Raw genomic sequence first — 25583 nt, forward strand, 5'->3', positions numbered from 1 at the left:
ATTAAAGGTGTTGAAACTTTATACAGGGGCCCGAGAGCTAGGATTTTAGTAAATGGTGGCTTGTCAGATTGGTTGAACGTCTGCAGAGGAACAAGGCAGGGATGTCCCCTGTCCCCATTATTATTTGATATATATATTGAGCCCTTTGTTTGTTCCTTAAGGCAAGACCCTATAATCTCCTCTTTTAGTATAGGAGAGCTATCAATTAGGACAGCATTATATGCAGACGACCTCCTCCTTTATACTTCTAACCCAATAGAGGCAATCCCTAGATTATTTAGGCTTGCAGAGGACTTCGGTTTTGTCTCCGGTTATTGTATTAATAGGGATAAAACTGATGTTATGTGCTGGAATAATCCAGTCCCCATCCCAGAAGCTAAGCCTAAAATGAGATACCTGGGTATACAATTGACCCATAAATTAGAGGAAATCCCTAAGAGCAGCTGGGAAGTAGTGATAAAGGAGATAAAAAAACTTTTGTCTAAGTGGAATGCTTTACCCTTAAACATTTATGGCAGAGTTAATTTAGTTAAAATGATCATCTTACCTAAAGTAACATTTTTGTTTAATTCGACTCCTTTAGTATTTAATAAAAAAGACATCCTCAATTTGCAAGGCAGGATAGGATCTTTTATCTGGGCTACTAAAACTCCAAGGATAGCTTGGAAGAAGTTAAGGAGAGGATTGAAACTAGGTGGCCTAGCTCTTCCGGATTTATTACTCTACTGCTATGCCTTCCAGCTTAAAAATTTCAGGTTATTAGCCAATAAATTAGACTGCACTTCCAATAGTTTACTCTTTCAGGCTATGCTGCAAGACCTTCCCTACGATGCAGATTTTTTTTTTTGTTTAAGTTTGGTGATAAAAAATTCTTTAAAAAGGTAAGACTGAAGCTTTTGAAGGCTGCTCTACATTATTGGTCGGAGATTTGTAAGATATTACGCATTCATTACTACCATCAATATGCCCCGATTTGGGACTCCCCTGGCACCCCTGAATGCCTAATGGACCAATTAGCTCTCCCTTTAAAGAGAGCTGGCCTCTTTAAATGGGGGGATTTTTGCGATTCATCGAGAGTTTTAAAGTGGGAATTCTTGGTTGCCGTGACTGGTGGTACTCTTACGAGATTTAAGTTTTACCAACTCTCGGCCTGGTGGGGAAGCCAATACTGGGACACAGAGGATGAGAACCCTTTGTTGGGGTTAATTAGTAGTTCTAGAGGAAGGAAAGGGGAGACAGCACAATGGTATAAAATTTTACTAGAACATAAAGATAATCTGGAATCTGAGATTATTAAACTATGGGGTCCCAATATGGTTCAGATTTCAGATAGTTTAGAAAAACTGTGGATAGATTCTTTCTCTTTATCTCAAAAAATAATTAAACCTTCTAATTTAAGAAGAAATCACTTATATACAATGTATAGAGCGTATTGGACTCCAGCGAAACTTTCCAAGATGTCTGCAACCCATTATCTTTGTCCCAGATGTAATTCACAAGACGCAAATGATATCCATATGTTTTATGATTGTCCTAACATAAGTAACTTCTGGGGACAAGTGTGTAAGTTCCTGGAGGAGGTACTTTCACTTTCAATCATATGTACTCCTAGACTGGTTTTTTTTGGTCTCCCACCCGATTATGTTGTCAATAATAATTCATCACAGTTTATTTTCTATGTAATAGTAATCGCCAGAAGAGAGATCTGTAAAGTGTGGAAGTCGGTACTCCCTCCGACGTTTGCAGATTGCCTTAAAAACATTATGGCGGTGAGTAAACTAGACACTTTATGTGGGGGTGAAAAGTCTGCTAATCTGTGGTCAGCACTGAATGCCTGGAGTGAAAAATAAACTAATAGTCCAATGATTATGCCAGAGGTCTTGTGGTCCTGTCCTTCCGATGCAGCAAGTAACATTACGAGAGGAAGTTGGACGGGTAACAACCCTACCTCTGGGCAATCTTCAACGGCTATCCACAAACACGAGGGCTGGGAAGGAAGGTTTGTGTCAGTGGCTTGAAGAGCGCCAATTCAGAGTACTTACTAACTAGTGGCATGTATGAGGACACAAAAAAAAAAAAAAAAAAAAAAAAAGAATGATATTCCTGTTGAAATGGTCCAATATTGGAACGTTTCCAGTGAACTTGTCACAGAAGCTGATTTGGTCTTCAGGGAGGGAAAGTGTATTCCTCCTTCACCTCTTCGTAGTCATATTTTGGATATGACTCATGATAGTCATTTAGGGATGTCTTCAATGAAGAGGTTGATTAGGTCTGTTTATTGGTGGACTGGAATGGATAGGTTCATTAACAGAGTTGTTAGAGAATGTCCTGAGTGTATCAGGAGTGATAAAATGTGCAGATGTGATCCTGCTCCTTTAATTCCTGTAAAATGGCCGATCAACCATGGCAGAAAGTGAGTTTGGATATTGCAGGGCCTTTACATTTTTTACCACAAGATTGCAGGTTTGCTTTGGTGGCAGTAGACTATCATTCGAAATGGCCGGAAGTCAAGTTGGTACCCCATCCCAGTACTAAGAGTGTAATTTTGTTTCTAAAATAAATATTTGCTCGAGAAGGTTATCCAGAAGTGCTTATTTCTGACAATGGTGTGCAGTTTAAGTCCAACCAAATGTTAGAATTTCCTAAGTTTTACAATATTAGGCATATGACTACGGCATTATATGAACCACAAGGGAATGGACAGGTGGAAAGATATAATAGAGTACTCAAACAGGACATACTTTGGGCACGTAATTTTGGTATTCAATGGAAGGAGAAATTAAGAGAAAAACTTTGGTTGTATCGTATAACACCACAGTCCACAACTGAGGTTTCACCTTTTCGTCTGTTGAGAGGTAGGGATCCCGTTTCCAAATTGTGTCCATGGTGGTTCAAGAAAGCTGTGAAGAATTGTCAATCGGAAGTTCTTGTGGATGAACTAGCTCAAAAAATTGAAATTAAGCAAATACTATTATGATACTCGAATGAAGGTCAAAGTGCCCTCGTTTACAGTTGGAGAATGGGGCAGAATAAAGAAACCAGGATATGTTGCCAAAGGAGAACATAAATTTGGTAAGCCTATTGAAGTCAGTTGTTCTTAATTGCTCTTAATTTTCCTTAGGGAAGAACTGTGTTGCATTGTCAATAATTCTTTCCTGTTGCATTTCCCTTTTTATTCTTATATCCTTATTTCTTACATTGCCCTTTTAATAGATTGTATACTTTTAATTGTGGTTCCTGCCACTCTGTTAGTAATTCTGTTTGGAATGTTATATAAACTGTTATAGGAACATTCTGCTGCTGAACTGGATCTGGTTGTACTGTGCCTCATTCCATTAAAGATTTTCTTCACATCTTGGATTTTAACTTCATTTACATCTTGGAACTTTACACAGTGTTGTAGCCTTTTCTGAAACCCGATTGGTGGGGATCAAGAAGGTTGATGCTGTCCATGTGCTGAGTCAGTTGTAGGAGGACGGATTTTTCAAGGATTTTGGATTGGAGATGGATCTGAAATTATTCAGTTCCTTGGAGTCAAGGCCTGTTTTTTTTAGTAGTGGCGTGACTTGGCCAACTTTGAGGCATTCAGGTATGAAGGCGGTTTCAGGGAGCTGTTTATGATCTTGCACCAGAAGGGGGCTATGGAGAGTTTCAGTTTTTTGGTCAATTGGGTGGGTATAGGGTCAAGGACGTGAGAGGCTGGCTTGAAGGTGGAGATCAGTTTAAGGATCTCGGTTTCCAGGATAGGGTTGAAGGACTTTTAGGTTTTCATGGGGTGCTTGGGCGTGCTGTCTACTGTCACTGGGGTCAGGCTTTTGCAGACGGGGTTGACGTTGAAGTCCAGTGAGAGCTCAATCTTGGTGATTTCTTCTTCGAAGAAGTTGGCGAAGTTCTCGCATAAGTCTTTGGAGGCCTATAGAGAGGATTCCGGGGGTTTGGAGGTTAGTTGCCTGATGATTTTGAACAGTTCTTTGTTCCTGTTTTTTGCTTTGTCCAAGGCGGCGCAGAAGAAGGTAGATTTTTCTCAGCTAATGTGTTTTTTGTATGTCCTACGGGTTGCTTTGAGTTGTTCGTGTAGGCTTGTGGAGGGGTTGCTCCTCCATAGTCTTTCTGTAGCTCTTAGTTGTCTCCTTTCATTGTTAATGTCCATATCGAACCAAGATCTGGACGGGATGTTCCTGGGTTATTTTAGTTTCAAGGAGGCTACTTGATCTAGAATGGATGTCATGTTTGTGTTGTAGTGGGCTATGCGTTCTGTTGTGGTTAGATGATCCCAGGAGGCAGTGAGGAGAGCGTTAACTCTTTCCTCTAGGTCAGTCGTGTTAATCTGAATACGGATTCTAATACGTTTTGGAGGGTCTTGGGTGGGGGGTTTAAGTGTGATCTGCTGAGTGAGGTGGAATAGGATTAAGTGGTCATCGGACCAATCCACGGGCAGGGTGCGGTCTATTGTGAATGTGTCGTGCTGGGCGATAATGGCATCTAGGATTGCTCCTCTGTTATAGGTTTCCTCTGAGCAGTGTTGGGTAAGGTTGTTGCTTTGTAGCAGCTCATTCAGGTGCTGGATTAGCAGGTTGTTTTCTTCATTTCAGTGTAGATTGAGGTTGCCCAGAATTAAGTTGTTTGCGTCTCAGAGAGAGCAGTGGGCAATCAGGTCAGACAGGTGTTTAGTGAATGTGGTGGTGTTGCCTGGGGGGTGGTAGGTAAGGTGGCAGATTAATGATTTGTTGTTGCTAGTGTTGATTTTGGCGGTTAGGCACTCAAAGATGTTGTAGATGAAGGAGTCTATTTCTGTCACCGAAATATTGTTTTTATGGATCATTGCTATGCCTCCACCTCTTTGGTCTTTTCTATCTTTGTTGGTGATTACAAAGCCAGGGGGGACAAGAGTATCCATGAGTGGTAGGTAGGAGTCATTTAGCCATGTCTCTGTGATGAATGCTATGTCTATGTTGTGGGTGAGAATGGATTCCGCTATCTCTGTGTCATGCTTGGTGGCTGATCTGCAGTTTATGAGCATGCAGTTGGTGGGGGACGTCTCTGTTATGAGTTGTTTCATTTGGGGGACCGTGGGGATGTTAGTGCGGGTGGCCGGGGGTCTATGGGATTTTAGAGGGGCCATTTTCTTTCCCAGTCCCGTGAACACCTGGATTTTGGATTGGTGGGTAGATAGATTGGTGGGTAGATTGTCGTACAAGGAAGCGAGATCTGCTGCTTCACTTGCAGATATTGCATCTCTAGTTCTTTTGGGTTTCTGTGACTGATTAGAGAGAGGGTAGAGATCCATCTCAGGTGGGGAGCCTTGGAAAGATTCTGTTGAGAAAGAGAGGGGAAGGAGGGGATACAGTGATGCTTTAGGGGTGTGGTTTGGTTGGTTAGGAGTTCAATGAAACCCTGGATTATGGTTGTTATCTGGCTATCAAGCAGGGTGAGCAGCTGCCCAGTCTCTATGTTGGTCGGGGTGTTCTGGGCAGGTATGCTAAACCAGGGGGGAGAGCCGAACGTTGTTAAGTTGCCATTTTGTGTGTCAGCTCTCCGTGTGGGTTCTAGGTGGGGCCAAGGGTGTGGGGAGGCAGGGGCTGTGTTGGGGCATCGGTGTTAAATTGCATGTGGGTCTGGGGAGGGGGTTGCTGCCATGTACTGTGTATTAAAGTCATTTGAGGTGGGTTGGGAGGGATGGAGGGCGGGGGGAGGCTGGGGGTGGTTGCCGGAGAGGGGTCTTGATTTCTCTGGTAATGTTGGGGGTGATGTCTCGCAGCGGCAGGCAGGTGTTGTTACTAGAGTGTAACAGAATGGTGGGAGAGTTCTGTTGGTGGTCCGGCTCTTCAAGGAGAGGAGGAGGGTTGGGCAGCGGAGGAGTGCGAGAGAGGGGGTAGTCTGGAGAGATGGGAAGATGGCGTCAAAGTACTCTAGATTGTCGCTGTTGGCTTGTATCAGGACTGTGCCATTGAAGTAGATGGTCAGCGTGGTGTTCCAATTTTGCCTAGTGCAGTTAGGGGCTGAGAATGTCAGTTTGCAGCTATGGGAAGTGTTAGTCATTTTTTAAATATTGAGTTGTGATCTGAGGATGGAGTAAATCTCTTTGTTCTCTCCTGGCCCAGGGTTCGAAGGCCAGTCCAAACCAGGTCTGAGGGGCACTTTACAAGTGCACGACAACCTCCATTGTCAGTGTGAGCCCTGGGATAAGACATACCCCAGGGGTGCGGAGCCCTCATTGTGGAAGGCAAAGCTTTATTGTTGGGGAAGCTGCAGTCCCCTTCTCACTCTAAAAAAAGAACACAGAGACAAAAAGCAACATTTTTCTTTGTCTTATAAAGCACAGACTGCACAGTAGTCCATTCTACTGTAGAGAACTAGAGGGGCTAAGTCACAAAAGTAAAGTGACATATGAGTAAAACCACATGTGGAATTATACTCTTATACTTTAGAGTAACATTACCAGTTTTGTCTATTCACAATTTAGGAGTTCAAATGTATTCAATCGTGCAGAGTTACATGTCCCCACCACATGAAACGTGAGGTGGAGTCCATAAGATTTTCATATACAACCATAAAGTTACTACTAGTATTTGACATTCTGCACACTTGATCGAGAATTCTGCAACAGGAGCAATGATTTCCTTATGGGAAAGAATGGGGAAATGATTTATAGTTTTAAAATTAACAAAATGTATTTTTATACATATACTCTTATGTTAAATATTAATGATAATTTATTTGTATATTTATTTTACACATACTACTAGGTAAAAAATGCTACAGGTCTATTAACCTAATTTTGAAATACATATTTAAAACTATATTAAGTGTATTAAAAGTATGATAAAATATATATTTAAAAAGTCAACCTGGAGTATTTAAAAAAAAATTCTTTACCATGTATTAAATGTTGCATAAAGTCATGTGTAGCATTATTTTCAATTAGTTTATGTAATTCTTTTAAATTAAAGTTACATTTACTTTATTATTCATATATAATATTTCACATTAAAATACATTTTTAAAATATTTAGATTAATTTATTTTAACATTATTGGATGTGGGCTTCTAATTTAAGTTCCTACCTCGATTATATATTTGTATATGTCTGCTGTGCTCCTTGCAACAAGGCAGAATGTTATCAATGAAAAGCCCCTGTAGGTAACTATATTATACACATAATTTTAGTAAAGTCAAAAGATGTTGTATAACGCCAAATCTAAAACTTAGAACAACTTTGGAAAAATTAGGGTGGCGAAAGAGGAACCTGAGCCACTTTTGGCACTGACTAGCATTTAAAAAGAAGTGTATAAATGCAGTGTGTACCTTTTTTAAGAAACACAGATTTGTCATGAAAACCTATGTAGTCTTTAAAATCTGTGAAGGACAACCCTTGCTCAGAGTATGTGGACCTAGAACTGATAAGAAAAGCAGTCGATTAAGAGATGGTTTCCATGAATTCAGTGGATACCAAACCACTCGAAGTTTATTGTTTGAGCAATTCTTGCGTAAAGGGCCTCTGGCATTATTCTAGAAATCCATTAGTGCATTTTGCTATTTTTTTCTTCACTGAAAGTGCTTTAGTCGCCATAGCAACTCCTTAAATAACATATGAACTTGGATGCAGTTTTATTCTCTAACAGCCTTGAAAAGTATTGTATTAAATACCTAAACTTCGCCTAGGTTTAAACAAATAAACTGCACTTGAACCGTGCAAAACATTTTCCAGCTGAAGAATTACCGAAGATGAATAGAATCACGCGCAAATAATCAATTATGCCAGATACAGTCTGCACATCCGTAATGCTAATTAACGACCTTCTTTTTATAAGGTCGACATATGCTCAGAATGTTTAGACTGCTGCTTACCACCTACTCTTGTTTTTTTGCATTCTAGATTTACCTACCCGGACCAAACATAGACAGTGGACAGTTCATCGGCTTGTATTTGTTAAAATTCGAAGGATGCGAGCTAATATCCTTATTGCTCACTTGCTGGCCGTTGTTATCTGATGCCTCGTTAGGCACCCTCACCAATACGCTCGACGTATACATGTAAATGAAGAAGTAGCAACATGTGAGCAGTGCAAAGATAATCATTTTGAGATTTCGCTCGATTTGGTGGACAAGGTAATGGCTATTCAGACATTAATAATACCCATGAAGGTCGATGCTAATTTCAAATTCAGGATCACATGGGCTTCAAATTCGCGAGCAGAATTATTCACTATCTGATCAGGCAGTGATGCTTTTTTTAATGAAGTAGGCAAAGCTGTTTTTTTTCACACGAAATGTGCATTATTTTTCTGGAAACTGCACGTATTACATGAAATACACTTGAATTGTCGTCAGGGTGAAAACCGTGTGCAAGGGTCGTCCTCTTGTACAAAAGCCACACAAACTACCTGATCAAAGCAGCCATTTTCCATACTATTTCTAAAGTCACACTGTGCAGCTGCTAGCAATTTGCATGCAGGCACTGTACACATACAATGTGACAGTATCTGAAAGACATTTTCTCCTCGAACCTGCACCTATCTGTGTGTGAAAAAAACAATTTATTTTTGCCTGAGCCTAATCATTACCCAACTCAAATCCAGAATGCTTCTATGCTACGGGTGTCTTCCCGCCATGTGCTCCTTGAATACCCCTCTTTGTCTCACTTAGTTCCAGCCTCATTTCTTACTTGTAGCTTCTCTTCCAATGCACTGACACATTTTCTCCCAAGATTACCCTTCGTGACTTTACCGGAACTATCAGCCAGATTCATGAAGCCGAAATCGGCTCGCAAAGGGCCAGATTCTGAGAATCTGGCCCTTTGCGAGCGCTATTCTTGCATTTGGGATTCATCATCCCAAATGCAAAAATCGCAATTTTAGAAAATGCAAACCCCCAGATTCATCATGCTCCTCTTTTGCGAGTCCTTAATAGCGATTATTAAGGAATCGCTATTAAAGACTCGCAAAACGGAATGCATGAAGAAATCGCAAAATTCATAGCGATTTCTACATCTTCCTTATTTGCGATTCCCTTATTTACGTTTTGCAATTAGCGAATCGCAAATAAGGAAGCGATTGCAAGGATGCCAGGGTGTCCAAATGACACCCTGTAGCACCCCTGAAATGGTGATTTACACTGGTGTTGCGCACACACATGTCCAAAGGACATGTGTGTGTGTAACATCCAACTTAGAAAAATGCAAAGTGCATTTTTCTAAGTTTTCGCTATTTACCACGAAGTCAGACTTCGCGGTAAATAGCGGCCAAAAATTGCGAATTCGCAATTCTAAAATGGTTCATGAATTGCATTTAAGGAATCTCAAATAGAGATTCCTTAAATGCATTTCCTCGCAATTTAGCGATTTCAAATTTTGCGATTATTGCATTTGGGATGATGAAAACCAAATGCAAAAAAAGCGCTCGCAAAGGGCCAGATTCGCAGAATCTGGCCCTTTGCGAGCCGATTTTTGCTTCATGAATCTGGCTGTATATTGCGAATAATTGCATTTAAGGAATCTCAATTTGAGATTCCTTAAATGCAATTCATGAACCATTTTAAAATTGCAAATTCGCAATCTGGGGCCGCTATTTACCACGAAGTCTAACTACATGGTAAATAGCGAAAACTTAGAAAAATGCACCTCAGTGTATTTTTCTAAGTTGTATGTTACACACACAAAAGGACATGTGTGTGCGCAACACAAGTGTACCTTACCATTTCAGGGGTGCTACAGGGTGTCCTTTGGACACCCTGGCACGCTTGAATTCGCTTCCTTATTTGCGATTTGCTAATTGCTAATCGCAAATAAGGAATGACTCCTGAATGGGAAAGCCATTCCTTATTTGCGATTAGCAATTACCGAATCGCAAATAAGGAAGCAGCAGAAATCGCAAAAAATATTGCGATTTCTACATGCATCCTGTTTTGCGAGTCTCTAATAGCGATTCCTTAAAAATCGCTATTAAGGTCTCGCAAAACGGGACTTTGATGAATCTGGGAGTATGTCTCTCTAGCTCTTTGCTTCCTCTCAAAAAGACCTCCTTGTACCGCCTCTCAAAACAATCTTTCCCTGCTACACTTCAGTGCTTATGTTGTGAAAAAAAAACAAGTGCCAAGAGGCCACTGCAGCTTGCACCACCCATTACCACTGCAAGCACTACCAATGACAGTACCAACACAGCTACTAACCAACAAACTCCTACATGTGTGACAATTCAGACTTTTCCAGGCCAATAACACTATAAGAATACCTTGGGCAGCAGGTCATAGTCATTTTTAATGTACTTTGAATTAATAAGCAACTGCAGTTGTGCTCATATCTAAATTACATAAACAGCGGCACTATGTGGCCGACTGTCATATGTGCTGGTGTTGTCAATTAAGTGCTGGTGCTGAGCACCAGAGCCCACCACCTCAAATTAAGCACTGCTACACTACCTCCTGGGTTTGCTATCCAGATAGCACTTATTCCTTGGCCCACTCATCATTTCCTTCCAAATTTTCCCAGTGCTTACTTTGTAAATGAATGCCCAAAGCTCTGCTCAGAAGCCAGCGGCTGGTGCAATTACATGTTGGCATGCCAAATACCAAAGCTGTGTAGTCTTACATTCACCTCAGGCCTCTATAATCCACTACTGGACACTGCCTGCACCTTTACCTCACTCTTGCAGATCTTTGCTTTTCCCCATTGTGATGGGTTTTCGGTCTTTCTTTTCCTCCATTTTACTGCTGCGTGTGGGTTTCCCTCCCTTGCTATGGGTAAATGACTGATCTGGCAATCAGTCCTGGTCCCCAAAAATAAGGGCCGGCAACCGCTGGCTCAAATTGAGCACTGCTTCTTCCTCTCTTCTCTAGGATGGCGTACCAAATGTATTTGCTTTGCAAAACAAACTCCAAAATCGGGAGTCTCTTGTTTTTGTAAAACAAAATACTAATGATCCTGCACCATGCAAGTTTTCTGGAGGAAATCGTGCAGTCAATCAGTGCACATTCAAGTTTTCATACCTTTGTGCTATGACCTTTCCATCCAAAGGCAGCAACTTAAAATGGTGCAGGGATTACACACCCAATAGTGCACTGGGTGGTATTGTTATGTACTGAGTGTGAAGTGTCCTCCTGGGATTGTCCGGATCATGGAATGAAGTCGTCAATTGTGGCTATGTTGGTTTTGCACACTCTCCAATAACTAACTTGTGCTTTCTGACAAAACGTGGACAAGGAGAAGCAACAAAAATCTCAGCTCATACCTTATAATAACTAATATGTGGACGTCTTCTCCTACTACCTAAACTCTATTGGCCCTCAACTGTGTTATCTTCGTCAATACTATTAGAATTAATATAAAATAAATGGTGGATGCTGGTAGGTAGATGGACTAAGAGAAAAGGAAGAGGAAGTCAGGATTGGACTCGGACAGAAAATAGGCAAGAGCACCAAAATAAAAGTGGCCCCCATTAGCGAATTAGAAAGCCAAAAAAGTGGCCCACGTTTGAAAATTGGACTAGTTTTGGACTTGTAAAGATACACTGTGTGTGTTTTGCAAGGTGTGGAAGACCGCATGGATCTGAGCTTGCTCCAGGCCATGTGATTTAATATCAGGGAAATCAACAGTAAAAACCGGCCCAGCAGACCATAAAACAGGTCCACAAACTGTCAAACAGCAGCCAACACCATGACCTGCCAGCCAGTGGGTGCTGCCTGATTGCCCTATAGACCAGTCCGACTATGGAGGAAGCCTAGGTAGTATGAAGCCCCGTATCATGGGTAATACCTTCCCACAGTCCTGGCAAAACGAAACTGTGGACAATGAGGTCAGGACTGGCTCATGTTATCACACATTACCTGGATTCACCTAGAAGTAAGGAGATCATCTAATTTAATCTATTGGCAGTCACCTCTACATTTTAAGTTGTTGTGGGAAGACATTTAACAATATACCAGTTGACAAAATCATACAAATTGGACATAATGCACCTACTGGCAAATAAAAAACAAAACATAAAGCAAACTATTGCCCACATGCATCAAAGCAAAAACCGGTCGCAAACGGGCAAATTCTCAGAATCTGCCCCTTTGCGACCAGTATTTTTGCATTTTGATGCATCATCCCCAATGCAAAAATCGTAATTTAAGTAATATCTGAATTGAGATTACTTAAATTGCCATTGCATTTAAGGAATCACAAACTGAGTTTCCTTAAATGCAATGCATTTAAGTAAAAAAAGTAGCGATTTCGCTAATAGGAGGGGGAAATTACCATGAAGTTGAACTTCATGGTAATTTGCAAACATTTTGAAAAATTGCACTAAAGTGCATTTTTCAGAGTTCCATTTTACAAACACACATGCCCTTGGGGCATGTGTGAGATTTCAGGGGTGCAACAGGGTGTCCTTTTGACACCCTAGCACCCTTGTAATTGTATTCCCAATTTGCTATTCTCTAATTGAGAATCACAAATTGAGAATGTCTTCCCATTCATTCCTAAGGGCCTCTAGGTCCATAGGCATGAATGGGGAGGTATTCCTTAAATGCGACTCCCAATTTGCGAGTCGCAATTAAGGAATGTTTAGAAATCGCAATTTTTTTTAGAGATTTCTACATGCATAGACTTTTGCGATTCTTATTAGCGAATCCTTATTTTTCGCTAATAAGGAATCCCAAATGGCAATGTTGATGCATGTGCCTGTATATGAATAATAAAAAGCAGACAGATACACAAAGTAAACATCTAGATATTCCCATAAAAGTACAATGCCACAAGATCCTATTCAGAGAGCAGATAGACAATATTGCGTTGTTCTAAGGTTGTGGGAAATTATTTCAAAAATTGACTCCAGAAAAGGAATTAATCTTCCACTGAACATTCATGTGCCAAATAGAAATATCATAAAACCATTTATTTGGCTGGTACAGTGCCATAAAAAGAAAGGGGTGCCTCAAACACACTGCACTGCTTAAAATGAAGAGAGCATAAAAGCACCTTATTTACTAAGATATGGCTCGTTCCTCATCTATATCTTTGTACTGGCACACAGAGTGATGCCTAGCACCTGTGCAGACTCTTGCATCATGAGCTTCATGGTGCAAGGGTGCCTTTGTTACAGGCAGGATTGTTTCATGCAGGAAGGGACAACTGTCAGGCCAGGTCCTTCCTGAACTGGAGCACAAGCAACCCAAGAAATGTTTCACCCTGATTTTGGCTCATCAGTTGGGTGTACCTTGGTTCCAGTGGCACAGTTAGCCCAAGACTTACATCTGGGCATACCTGCCACACTTAGGGCACCACACTGAAGTATACAAAAAGTGATGGATGGAAAGATTGAATTATTCTCAGTCACCAATGGTGATTCCACCAGCTGTCAGGGCCTTCCGGAGCAGCAGGTGTGGTGGCTGATGGTGCATCTGGCAGCTAGGAGTAGTGCAGGCCTCAGCCCTGCACCAGGGCCACAAAGAAGTAGTGGCTGATGGTGCAGCTGGGTGCAGTACATGCTTCAGTACTGCACCGGGGCCACAAAGAAGGAGCAGAGGTGAGCCAGGTCTATGAGCAAAGTGATGGCGTGGCAGCAGATGGCTCTGGCTGCCTAACACGAATCAGATCCCTTGGCTGCAGAAGCTCACACTGACCAGCTAGAAATCGAGCAGCACATGTGGAAGGGGAGTGAGATGGCCCATGGGAAGATAGACTGCAAATGGATCAAAGACACAGTTGAGGGTCAATGTGTGGTCTTGGTGGGCCCGAAGACACCAGTCCTGGCCTGGGATCCCCTGCAGGAGCAGCAGAATTACCTTGTGAATGGGGACCTTTGTCACCAATTCCACCCCCCCATTCACATAAATTCTAGCCAGGGGCAGTGGTGGAGGCTTGCCCAGTGTAGTGGTGGGCAGGACAAAGCATGGGGAAAGTAGATACAACCAGCATCAATCAGATGTCAAAATCCACCGAGGACCCAGGCAGCACTGTTCATTTTCAGGTCAGGCAGCTACGATTCAAACATGTGCTAAATGATCAGGCTCCTGGCTGCCTGAGTTGAACTTTTCTGGGCTAACAAAGTCACAGCTCCTGTGGGAATGACCTCCTCAGCTCTGCAAAGGTCCCTGAGGCCTTCCCCTCAGTGACAAAGGTTGGCGTCACCGATTGCCTTGCACCTGGGCACTTCTGTTTTAAACCCTGAAGCACTGAGAGTTGAGTGTCAATCAGTGACACTTCATCATAAAGTGGGCTGGGGTCAGCAGTCTCACTGACCCTATCCCACTCTGTGATGATGTTGGTACTGCTGCCTTTCCTCGTTGGTTGATCTAGGCTAACGGTGTGGAAGGTAGGCTTCGGAGGAATAATCTATGACTAATGGGATGTTGGGGTGGAGGACCCGAGCAGTTCGTAATATCCTGGTTCAGATCATGGATACACAGAAAAGACCTGTTTGCTTGTTTTTGTACTGGAAAAGCACACAGAGCTCCAACTACCAAACCACCTGGCATACCCCTGCATTCAATGATCGTCAGGATCCTAATCAGGTATACAGGAATACATTCCTCAGGATGGCTTGGTAAAACACTAGAGATTCATTGTGAGTCAGCCAGAATCCTCAACTTCCTGGATTACACGACAATAGTAGGGCAGCGAAAGTCCTTCAACAAAAACTCAGTTTCATGCAGATCTAGTATATGTTATGGAGCCCCCCGAAGCTAAAGTGACTTTATCAGGAAAGGTCCCTTTTTTTGAAGCCCTGACACTGCCTGGAAATTGGAAGACAAAAAAAAGAAACTGAACAGAACCACCAAAGATCTGATAATCTTCAATCACGAGGGTCAGCCTCTGCAGAATTATTGTAGACAGAATGGAAGAAATAAAGGATGGCTAGGCTGACCTATGGTCAGCCAACGAGGGAAGGCAGCAGTCCCAAGTCTCCTGGGACCTTCGAGGCAGATCTGCATGTAAGTGTGCATGTTTCTTTTAAATTAATGTGTGGGATGTGCATGCATGTTGGTATGAATGAATGGTAATGAGTGTTGTGAACAAGATGTGTCTATGTATGTACCCGCATGTGAATGCATGGCTGTGAGTGTGTATGTGTATGTGTGCAAATGCATGTACCGTCCTCCCCCTCCCTCCTAAACCTACCGGCCACCAATGCATCCAAGGCACTTATCAAGCGGCACTTATCAAGCACTGGACTAAAAAATACGAGGTGTAGGGATGGTGGCAACACTCCTCCGACAGGATTTTCACAGTTTGTTGAGTCAAACTAAAGAAGCTGAGAACTGCATCCCTATGGTGGTAGACGATGTGCACTCCTTCTCGGACAAAATTATGAAGATACAGGATAGACTGCTTTGCTTGCTGGATTGACAGAAGATGTGGAAGGTAGGTTTCGGAGGAATAATATATGACTAATGGGATGTCGGGGTGGAGGACCCGAGCAGTTCGTAATATCCTGGTTCAGATCATGGATACACAGAAAAGACTTGTTTGCTTGTTTTTGTACTGGAAAAGCACACAGAGCTCTAACTACCAAACCACCTGGCATACCCCTGCATTCAATGATCGTCAGGATCCTAATCAGGTATAAAGGAATACATTCCTCAGGATGGCCTGGTAAAACACTAGAGATTCATTGTGAGTCAGCCAGATGCTCAACTTCCTGGTTTACATGACAATAGTAGGGCAGCGAAAGTCCTTCAACAAAAACTCAGTTTCATGCAGATCTAGTATATGTTGTTGAGCCCCCCCGAAGCTAAAGTGACTTTATCAGGAAAGGTCCCTTTTTTTTAAAACCCTGACACTGCCTGGAAATGGGAAGACAAAAAAAAGAAACTGAACAGAACCACCAAAGATCTGATAATCTTCAATCATGCAGCCTCTGCAGAATTATTGTAGACACAATGGAAGAAATAAATGATGGCTAGGCATCAAGAAATGCAAGATGGATAAGGAATAGGAATCCTTGGACACAGGGTCAAGTAAAGAGGACAAACCCACTCATCCTAAATCATAAACAGCTATCTTCACCTGGTTCCTCTTTGGTCTGTGATTGTTGGTTGCATGGGGTAGAGGCCTCCCACAAGTGGGGCATGGTTAAATTGAATTTTTGCAAACAAATGCCTAATATTGGATGGCTTTGGTGAGGGTATGATATGGATAAGATGGAAGAGGGCCAGTATATGGAATGTAATGTTCCCCTTGAGTTTTAGTTAGTACCTGTTGTTTGCATTATGTGGGTAAAATAAACTTCATGTTTAGAATTGTAATGTGATGTGGGTTGACTAGGCGATATAGTTATGTACTGGCACAACATAGTACACACAAACCATAGAAGGTAAACTTTAGAGAACACAACTTTTTCCACCATGACCACAATAAGAGGGGATTAAGAATATACATTAATCTTCTGGGATGGCAGTGGTCTAAATGGCAAGTTTGAGTGAGGGGTGGTTCTCCACTATGTTAAGACACTTTCCCAGAGAGTGATGCTCCTGCAAGAAGCCCTTTTAATAGGCATCAAATATGATGTGATTTGGGCAGGCATGGATACTGCAGGGTTTACCACTCTGGTACCTCCGTGGCTCTTAAAGGGTGGCCACATTGCTACACAAATATCTTTCTCATAGTAGTAACAGATTTACTCATTGATGCTATATGCCAATTTGTAAAGATTTTGGATACCTTGTAAGGGAAATTCTGGATGATAATTAATGCATATGTGACCCCAGGGCTCATTCAGAGTACCCTGGAGGATTTGACATATGTTCTCTGGGGTACCCCAAAGAAAAGACCAACATGGGCGGGTACTTTAATACCCTCTGGATCCGAGAGTGGATTCTAGAGACACTGCAACACATCGTAGACACATGGTACTCATAGACTGGGCTACTTCCTAGGAAGTTAGTGATGTGTGGCAGTTGAGACAATCAGACACCTTAGAATTCATTATTTAGTCCTATTCACACCGCTCCTACTAAAGGCTGGAGTACTTCTTTGTTCCAGCAGTCAAAGTGGTATGGGTCTTTGGGGGAAGAACCAGACATGTATGTAGAGTCAAGCCTGGACTTGCTGCCCTAAACAATTACTCTATGGAAAGTGCTTAAAACTGTCCTATGAGGTAGTATTATTTCAACGTGGACAGACCCACTAATGGATCCAATTACCAGGATGATTCAACGTCATACACTGGAATTGCAAAAAAACAATAGGTTTGTAAGAAGAACCCTCACCCACCAACCTAGTTGGTGGCATGCTTGATCATTGTGTTCCCAGCTGGGCTGCTTCGACACCTGAATTACAGGGGAGCGGGTTTGGTTTTTGGGTGCGAAGTGTGCTCAAAGTAGTGAAGTTAAAAATGTCTCTAGGATCCCCCACTGATAGTGTTTATTCCTGGGGTCCTAGGACACAGTTAAAAACAGAGTGGGGATATTGTGAAGATGAAAAATTGGTCTTCGTTATCCTCTTTAACTGGCCGACATGTTTCAGCCTTGTCTACAATAATGAGGCTTTCTTCAGGACCATAAAGACGTGAAATGTGATGTGGCAAAAGGGAATATAGCCACATAAATTTTTCAGCACACACGCTAAGGTGTGCTGTGCATGCAGTGGTGTAGCCATAATTATGGAACCCACCGTCTGGTTAAAATAACAGCTGTGTGAATTGGGTAGCTCTAGTGGATCCCAGAGGGGACGGACTCCTGCAGTCAAGCATTTCGCCAAGGTTAAACTTGTCAAAAGTGCCTGGTTTAACATTGCCCAATTAATTTATAAGTCCTAATAAATTAATGTATAAGTCCTGCTCAGATTATAATCAATTTATTTAAGATCCCATCTGTAACTGGTGAACTGTGTGCAGGTACCAAGATAAGTTAGATCGGATATGGTTAAAGGGCGTGCCGTTCTGATAAATTACTTTATCACAGATTTCAACACTGGAATAGAAATTGACTTGCAGGGACTCCAGAAGCAGGGCAGGATTCACTTCAGGCTTCTTTGCTAAACTGCTGCTCCAGCTCCTGCTCAGGGGCACCCAGGACTCCACTGTGAGCTCCTATATTTCTATTTTCTTCATTTATAATTGACGTGTTTTTGGGACTCTGAGGGGCACAGAACCACAAACCATTGAAAGACTACTGTTGCAGATTAAGGCTATATCAATTTGGTCCTGAAGAATTGCCAGAGACCCATTATGCTAAAAGGGTAAAAACATGTCAACCTCTAGACAGAACCACAGGTAGATCACCTATCTCATTTTGGTTCATCTATGATTTGTAGTTTTGGCACAAACAGTTAAGACTCAACCTAAGGTCTTTCCCCTGAGGCGAAAAGCCGGGGGCTTCAGTATCATGTTTTAAAAGTGTGCATTATTTTCTGTTTTGTTTCATTTAAAACTTAGCTGCTGTTTTTAATCGGAGCTTCATCTGCTCAAATTGCCGATTTCACACGCTGTCCTCAGCGCAGCAGATTACATGCTGACGCTGGGAGGACAGGCAGAGCAGGCACCACATTGGTGGTAGGAAGGGTGGCGTTCCAGTAGCTGGACGCCTCCCACCCTCCTAGGCTATACATTTACCATTACAGCGCGAGCGCGCTGACTCAACCTAAGGTCTTTCCCCTGAGGCGAAAAGCCGGGGGCTTCAGTATCATGTTTTAAAAGTGTGCATTATTTTCTGTTTTGTTTCATTTAAAACTTAGCTGCTGTTTTTAATCGGAGCTTCATCTGCTCAAATTGCCGATTTCACACGCTGTCCTCAGCGCAGCAGATTATGTGCTGACGCTGGCAGGACAGGCAGAGCAGGCGCTACATTGGGGGTAGGAAGGGTGGCGTTCCAGTAGCTGGACGCCTCCCACCCTGTTTGGCAATGGATAAAAGGGGATTACCATCTCGTCCGCGTAGCGGGCGGGCGCAGCGGGCGCGCCGGCGGCGCGCCAAGGGCGGGCCCATCTGCGCCCGTCCGCGCCGGACCCGCGCCCAGCGCCATACCCCCTGTATCATATACTTCAGAAAGAATAACTTATGCACCGGCGGAGATTTTGCAGTTGAGACCCGTATATGGAGATCTATGCCCTCAACACAATCTAGAAAGTATTACAGAAAACACCACCATCTGTTGTTTAAACTGTAAGTCTGTCATTTCGCTGATCAATGCCAAAGCTAACCGTTTAGATGCTTGTATTATTGATTCAGAGGTAATTACAATATCACTTTTTAACGCCCGCTCAGTGGCCAAGCATAGGCAGGAGATCGCCGATCTAATTTTAGATAGAAAAATAGATGTCCTTTTTATGACAGAGACATGGATGGACGAAGCATCTGACCCGGATTTACTGATAGCTGTACCATCTGGCTTTACAGTACATCGGTTGGACAGTCAGGGGAAAAAGGGAGGGGGTCTGGCAATTATTTCTCGGACTACCCTTCCTGTCAGAACATTTCCTATATCTTCATTAACATGTGAAGCTTTACATTTCTCCATCAAACTCACCCCTTCATACAATCTTAACCAGATCGATGCTCAGCATATTCCCCTCCTGTGCTGAGATTTGCATATTCCCTTTATTCATGACGAGCTGGGCTCGTCATGAGCGTGCGAGGAGGCTACCTCATGACGAGCCCAGCTCGTCATGAGCGTGGAAGGGGTTAAAGGAGTACTCATTTATCGACCACCGGGTTCCCGATCCGAATTTTTGTCCTCCTTTGTGTCATTGATGGAACCACTGGCAATTGACGATACATTTATCGCCTTGGGAGATGTAAACTTCCACCTAGATAAAAAGGAAGACTCTGAAACTGCATCCCTATTAGCCGACTGTGAAATGTTGGGATTAACACAACTTATAAAGGTACCTACACATGAGGCCAGACATACATTAGACGGCATTTTTTCTAACATCAATGAGCTAGTAATTCGTGAGGTACTGCCACTTACCTGGTCAGACCATTATGCTATTCTGTGCCACATTCCTATCTATCAGGCTCCGATTACTAAAAGATCCCTTCCAATTCATGAAATGTTTAGAGTTTGGAAGGATATTGATTATGAGATCTTTAGAAAGTGGCTGATTAAATCCTGTCCCGTAATTTCGGATGACCCTAATGTAGCGGTGGAACAGTATTTTACCTGGCTGGGTAATGCGGTAGAGGCACATGTGCCGCTTAAATCCATTTCAAAAAATCGGAAAGCTCCCTCGGCCCCATGGTTCACAGAAGCCCTTAGAAAGCAAAAACAGGCGTGCAGGAACCAAGAAAGAAATTGGCGCAGGACTTATTATAATAAAAGTAAATCTATATACAAAGAAACACTAGCTGTCTATAAGAAAATGATTCAGGAGGCAAAAAAAATTATTTTGGAGAACAAATTGAAAATTCGAAAAATTCCAGTAGACAACTATATGAGGTGGTTAAATCACTGGCTGTGAAATCAGCAGACTTAGGTCCTCCCCTTTCGCAAGAATTTTGTGATGCATTGGCTAATTTTTTCTATTCTAAAGTAAATGACATTTACTCTGAATTTTCAGTAACGAAAACCCCTATTATACTGAAATCCACTTCTTCATCGAAACTTCTCGAATGCTCATTTGCTCAATTCAAAGACATAACAGAGGAGCAGACAGCGGATATTATTAGGACCATAAAAACGGGTTCAGCCCTTGATCCCTGCCCTCCTAAAATCTTCTCCCCAATAACTGACCTCATCAGTAAAGTCATAACAGGTGTCTGCAATGGGATGTTCATATCAGGGGTCTTTCCGGACAGGCTAAAGAATACTTTACTGAAACCCCTTCTTAAAAAACCTGGTCTAGAAAAATCCACGTTGAGGAATTATAGACCTATTACTAGCTTACCATTTTTGGCTAAAGTAGCTGAGAAAGTTATGAACAAGCAACTGTCAGAATATATTGAGCAAAATATTTTGCTCGATGATTCCCAATTTGGGTTTTGCAAAATGCATGGGACCGAGACAGCACTGATCAAGGCCGCTGATGATATTAGGATCATCAGGGACCAAGGAGGTACAGCGGTGTTGGTCCTATTGGATTTGTCTGCGGCCTTCGACACGGTCAATCATTCCATCTTGATTGACCGTGTCGGAGAACTGGGTATACATTCAATGACCAGGGCCCTGCTGTCCTCTTTTCTTGTAGATAGAACACATGCAGTAACACTAGGATCTTTTAAATCTGCTGATCTTGCTTTACCATGTGGTGTTCCTCAAGGCTCATCCCTAAGTCCGACACTTTTTAATATCTATGGGTCGGACTTAGCTAGGGTTATTAAAAACTACCGGATGAGCCTTACCACATATGCCGACGATACCCAGTTGGTGCTCGCCATTAAGAACAATGGAGAAGAGGTGGCGGCCCGATTCCAGGAAGGAATGTTGGCAATTAAGGAGTGGATGGCTGCAAATTGTTTAAGACTCAACTCAGAGAAGACTGAGGTAATGATTTTTGGAAAGTTATCCCCGTTGTGGTCTTCTGTCTGGTGGCCTCCATTACTCGGAGCCTTGCCAACCCCTGTTCATAAGGTCAGGAATTTAGGAATAATCTTTGATGAAAAGCTCAATTTTTCTAACCATGCTAACCAGATAGCGTCCTCCGCCTTCCACAAACTTAAACTCCTAAAAAAAATCCTCCCATTTCTTCCAGATAATGCGAAGAAAACGGTGGTAAGCTCCTTGGTGCTTTCATCTCTGGATTACTGCAATGGATTATTTGTGAATGCTCAATCCCGGGTGGTGGCCAAATTACAACTAATCCAAAATGCAGCAGCAAGGCTACTGTCTGGCACCCCCAAATATAAATCCATCAAGCAAGTAATCAGGAGCTACCACTGGCTAACTGTAAGAAATCGGATCAGATTCAAAACCTTATGCCTGACCTTTAAGGCATTACATGGTCTTGGCCCGGTGTTTCTTAAACAGAAACTTATCTTATATCACCCTAACAGATCACTTAGATCGGAACATCTACACCAGCTGACAGTGCCACAAACTAGGACTGTCTCCTGGGGTGATAGATGCTTCACAAACACCGCTGCCAGACTTTGGAACACTCTTCCGATGACGATAAGATCTACCCCTTCACTGTATCAGTTTAGAAAGCTGCTGAAAACTTGGTTGTTTGACCAATAACCTTCCTACTATCTGCACTATTTTTGAACCTGATAATGCTCCTACTGGGACAATGAGTTGAGTCATAGCGCCAAGACACCCACGGGTAAAAGTTGCGCTTTATAAATCGTAAAAATAAATAAATAAATAAGAATAAAGTCTGCCTAACACGGTTGCCTGTAGCCAATTTTTATTTCTCTTTTTCTCAACCTACTCCTCCCCTAACTAAACCAGAGATAAGGGTATTATCCCAAGCTCTGGCAAACACTAGGCAGGGTTAAAAAAAAAATCACTGTGTGGTCGCTGGGTATTGCAGCACCCACAAACTGAGGGGGAAAGCACGATGATGAAGCATGCCACCTGGGTTGGTGAGAGATTATACATCCTGAAAAAGATACCCTTAATTAGCTGATGATTTCAATTCCACTCTTGATCAGTAGCAGCCGGTATCTGGGCAAAGTGGTGGTGGGGGAGGGAACCGAAGATGGACAATTTTTTTTTAAAACAATAATAAATAACTTACCTGAATCTACACTCCGATCTGGCTTCAGCATTCCTGTCTGGCTCCGTGTACTGCAGGCACAGGCTCCCAGAATCCCCAGCGGCCAATCCTGATGCTGTATGAAAGCAGCATCAGGATTGGTCTGAACACTGTATATTTGCACTCCCAGGTAGACTGTCAGTTTGTGTCTGCTCTCCCCAACCCAGCAACGCAGTAAATGAACAATGTTTTATTATCGTTTTATTTTTCATTTTTTTGGCTGATGGCGGTGGGGGTGACTCTCTTGATATTTGAGTTTGAGTAATTTAGCCAAATGATCCAACCACTGAACGTATATGTAAGCCTGGAGAGGAAGTGTACTCGACCGCATTACAAAATTCCGCTCCTTTTCTCCATTGTGAAATGGTGATGTAGATTTTAGTCATACTCGATCAGCCTGCACGCAAGTTATGTGGATGTATGACGTTACAACGCATACTTTTACCACGCCTACCATTACCACGCATTTTTTACAACGCAGGATCCATTACAACGCATACCATTACCACGCATGTATTTACAACGCATATACCTTTACAACGCATACAATTACAACGTAAGTATTGGTAAGTATATAATATTTTTAAATATTTATTTTAATTAAAATTAATATAATGTAATTTAATTTAATTTAATTAATTTAATTTAATTTAATTTAATTTAATTTAATTTAATTTAATTAATTTAATTTAATTTAATCAATTTAATTTAATGTAATTTAAATTTAATTATATTTAATTTTTACCCTGTACCCTTTTACCCAAAACCCCCAAACTGACCCTGAACCCAAAAAATACCCCTTTTACCCAAAAACCCAAAACTGACCCTGAACCCTAAAAATACCCCTTTACCCAAAAACCCAAAACTGACCCTGAACCCTAAAAATACCCCTTTACCCAAAAACCCAAAACTGACCCTGAACCCTAAAAATACCCCTTTACCCAAAAACTGAAAACTGACCCTGAACGCTAAAAATACCCCTTTACCCAAAAACCCAAAACTGACCCTGAACCCTAAAAATACCCCATTACCCAAAAACTGAAAACTGACCCTGAACCCTAAAAATACCCCTTTACCCAAAAACTGAAAACTGACCCTGAACCCTAAAAATACCCCTTTACCCAAAAACTGAAAACTGACCCTGAACCCTAAAAATACCCCTTTACCCAAAAACTGAAAACTGACCCTAAACCCTAAAAATACCCCTTTACCCAAAAACTGAAAACTGACCCTAAACCCTAAAAATACCCCTTTACCCAAAAACTGAAAACTGACCCTGAACCCTAAAAATACCCCTTTACCCAAAAACCCAAAACTGACCCTGAACCCTAAAAATACCCCTTTACCCAAAAACCCAAAACTGACCCTGAACCCTAAAAATACCCCTTTACCCAAAAACCCAAAACTGACCCTGAACCCTAAAAATACCCCTTTACCCAAAAACCCCAAACTGACCCTGAACCCTAAAAATACCCCTTTACCAAAAAACCCAAATAATATTTTTAATAAAATAATATACTTACCAATACTTACGTTGTAATGGTATGCGTTGTAAAAGTACCTGCGTTGTAAATACATGCGTGGTAATGGTATTGCTTGTAATGGATCCTGCGTTGTAAAAAATGCGTGGTAATGGTAGGTCGTGGTAAAAGTTGCGTTGTAAAGGTTGTATACCAAGTTATGTACATGTGTGTGCGTTCATGTAACCAGCTCAGGGCCTCTTACCTCAACTGCACAGCAGAGGGCTTTATTTCAAAAGATGGGAAGTGGCAGTTGTCTCTCCAATCCATTTTAACTGAAGATTACAGTCAGTGAGACCTAAACAATGATACTAGATTAGCGTCCTCGATTAGATTTACCCATTAGATTGGCATCCTCTTGATAGGAATGGTATACCTAATAATTATAACACTAATTTCGTGTTTACTTGTTTCTACCTTTATAGACAGTGTTTTCTTAATGTGTTAAAGGCAAAATTTGACTTCAATGCCGCTACAAGGTGTCGATTCATTTTATCTGACACGCTAACTCACTGGCCCTCCAAATCCACACTCTCATCAATAGATATTTTACATGACATATTATTTCTAAATATTTTTTTCTAAATCACTGGATAGTCCATTTTAAATGAAGAAACGATAATCTCATTCTAAATCTGCAGTTTTTCACAGATAGGCAAAAAGTCTATATTTTAGGCTGACTACTTTCAGCTGAGAAGGCATCAAGATACACAACCCCTACAATTCGGGCTCGCAGAGGAAGTCAACCCCACCCCACCACTGACTCACATACATGCCTGCTTGATCTTAATTGTTGTGTGTGTTTCAGAACTATAGAGAGAGGGTTACATTTGAAATGTGCGATTACCTAATAGGCACTGTGTTGTATTGCAATATGGAAAAACATGACTACTTAATTAGAAAATATTTGTTTTCTGGAGTGCTTCCTTTTGAGAGTAATTGCCTATTACACAGACACATAATCATATTCCCTATTGCTGAAAGTGCTCACATCTTTAAATACTAATTTAAATATCATCTCTATTTAATTAGCATCTATATCATCGTCATGGCAACGAGCGTCGCCTTATTGATCTAATTTGCTTCTTGTGCTCTTTAAAAGTACATGTTTACTTGTTATTTAAAGTACGGAAAGGGCTACTTTATTCATCGAAGAGATGTGTGTTGCAAAAATAACACAACACGCCTTCCAGGACAGAACATTTTAAATCCACGTCAATATCTACAAAATGAAAAAACGAATGAAAAATACATCATTGAAACTGAAAGACTTTATGCTTACCTGTCTTTTTCAGCCATTAAAAGTTTCTCAAAGTGCAGGTGCAGTTTCTGATGCTCGGGGGCTTCGATATTCCACACACAATGAAGATCGTTGCTGTAGTTTCCTGGATAATTGGGGGACAAAACTCTTCCGATTGTGGCATTTTGAACTGTCCCTCCACATGGTG

General features: G+C 41.8%; 1 protein-coding gene across 2 annotated transcripts in view; it reads right to left on the reverse strand.

The window, feature by feature from the left end:
• Positions 1-25583, reverse strand: part of SEZ6L (seizure related 6 homolog like) — a 1424144-nt gene that overhangs the window by 641159 nt on the left and 757402 nt on the right. For both annotated transcript variants that reach the window (XM_078667320.1, XM_078667319.1), the window contains exon 6: positions 25418-25583. In XM_078667320.1, the coding sequence (XP_078523446.1) occupies positions 25418-25583 (166 nt within the window). The remainder of the gene's footprint in view (positions 1-25417) is intronic.

This window comes from Lissotriton helveticus, chromosome 11 (genome assembly GCF_964261635.1).
Source record: "Lissotriton helveticus chromosome 11, aLisHel1.1, whole genome shotgun sequence".
In the NCBI taxonomy this organism is placed as follows: domain Eukaryota; kingdom Metazoa; phylum Chordata; class Amphibia; order Caudata; family Salamandridae; genus Lissotriton; species Lissotriton helveticus.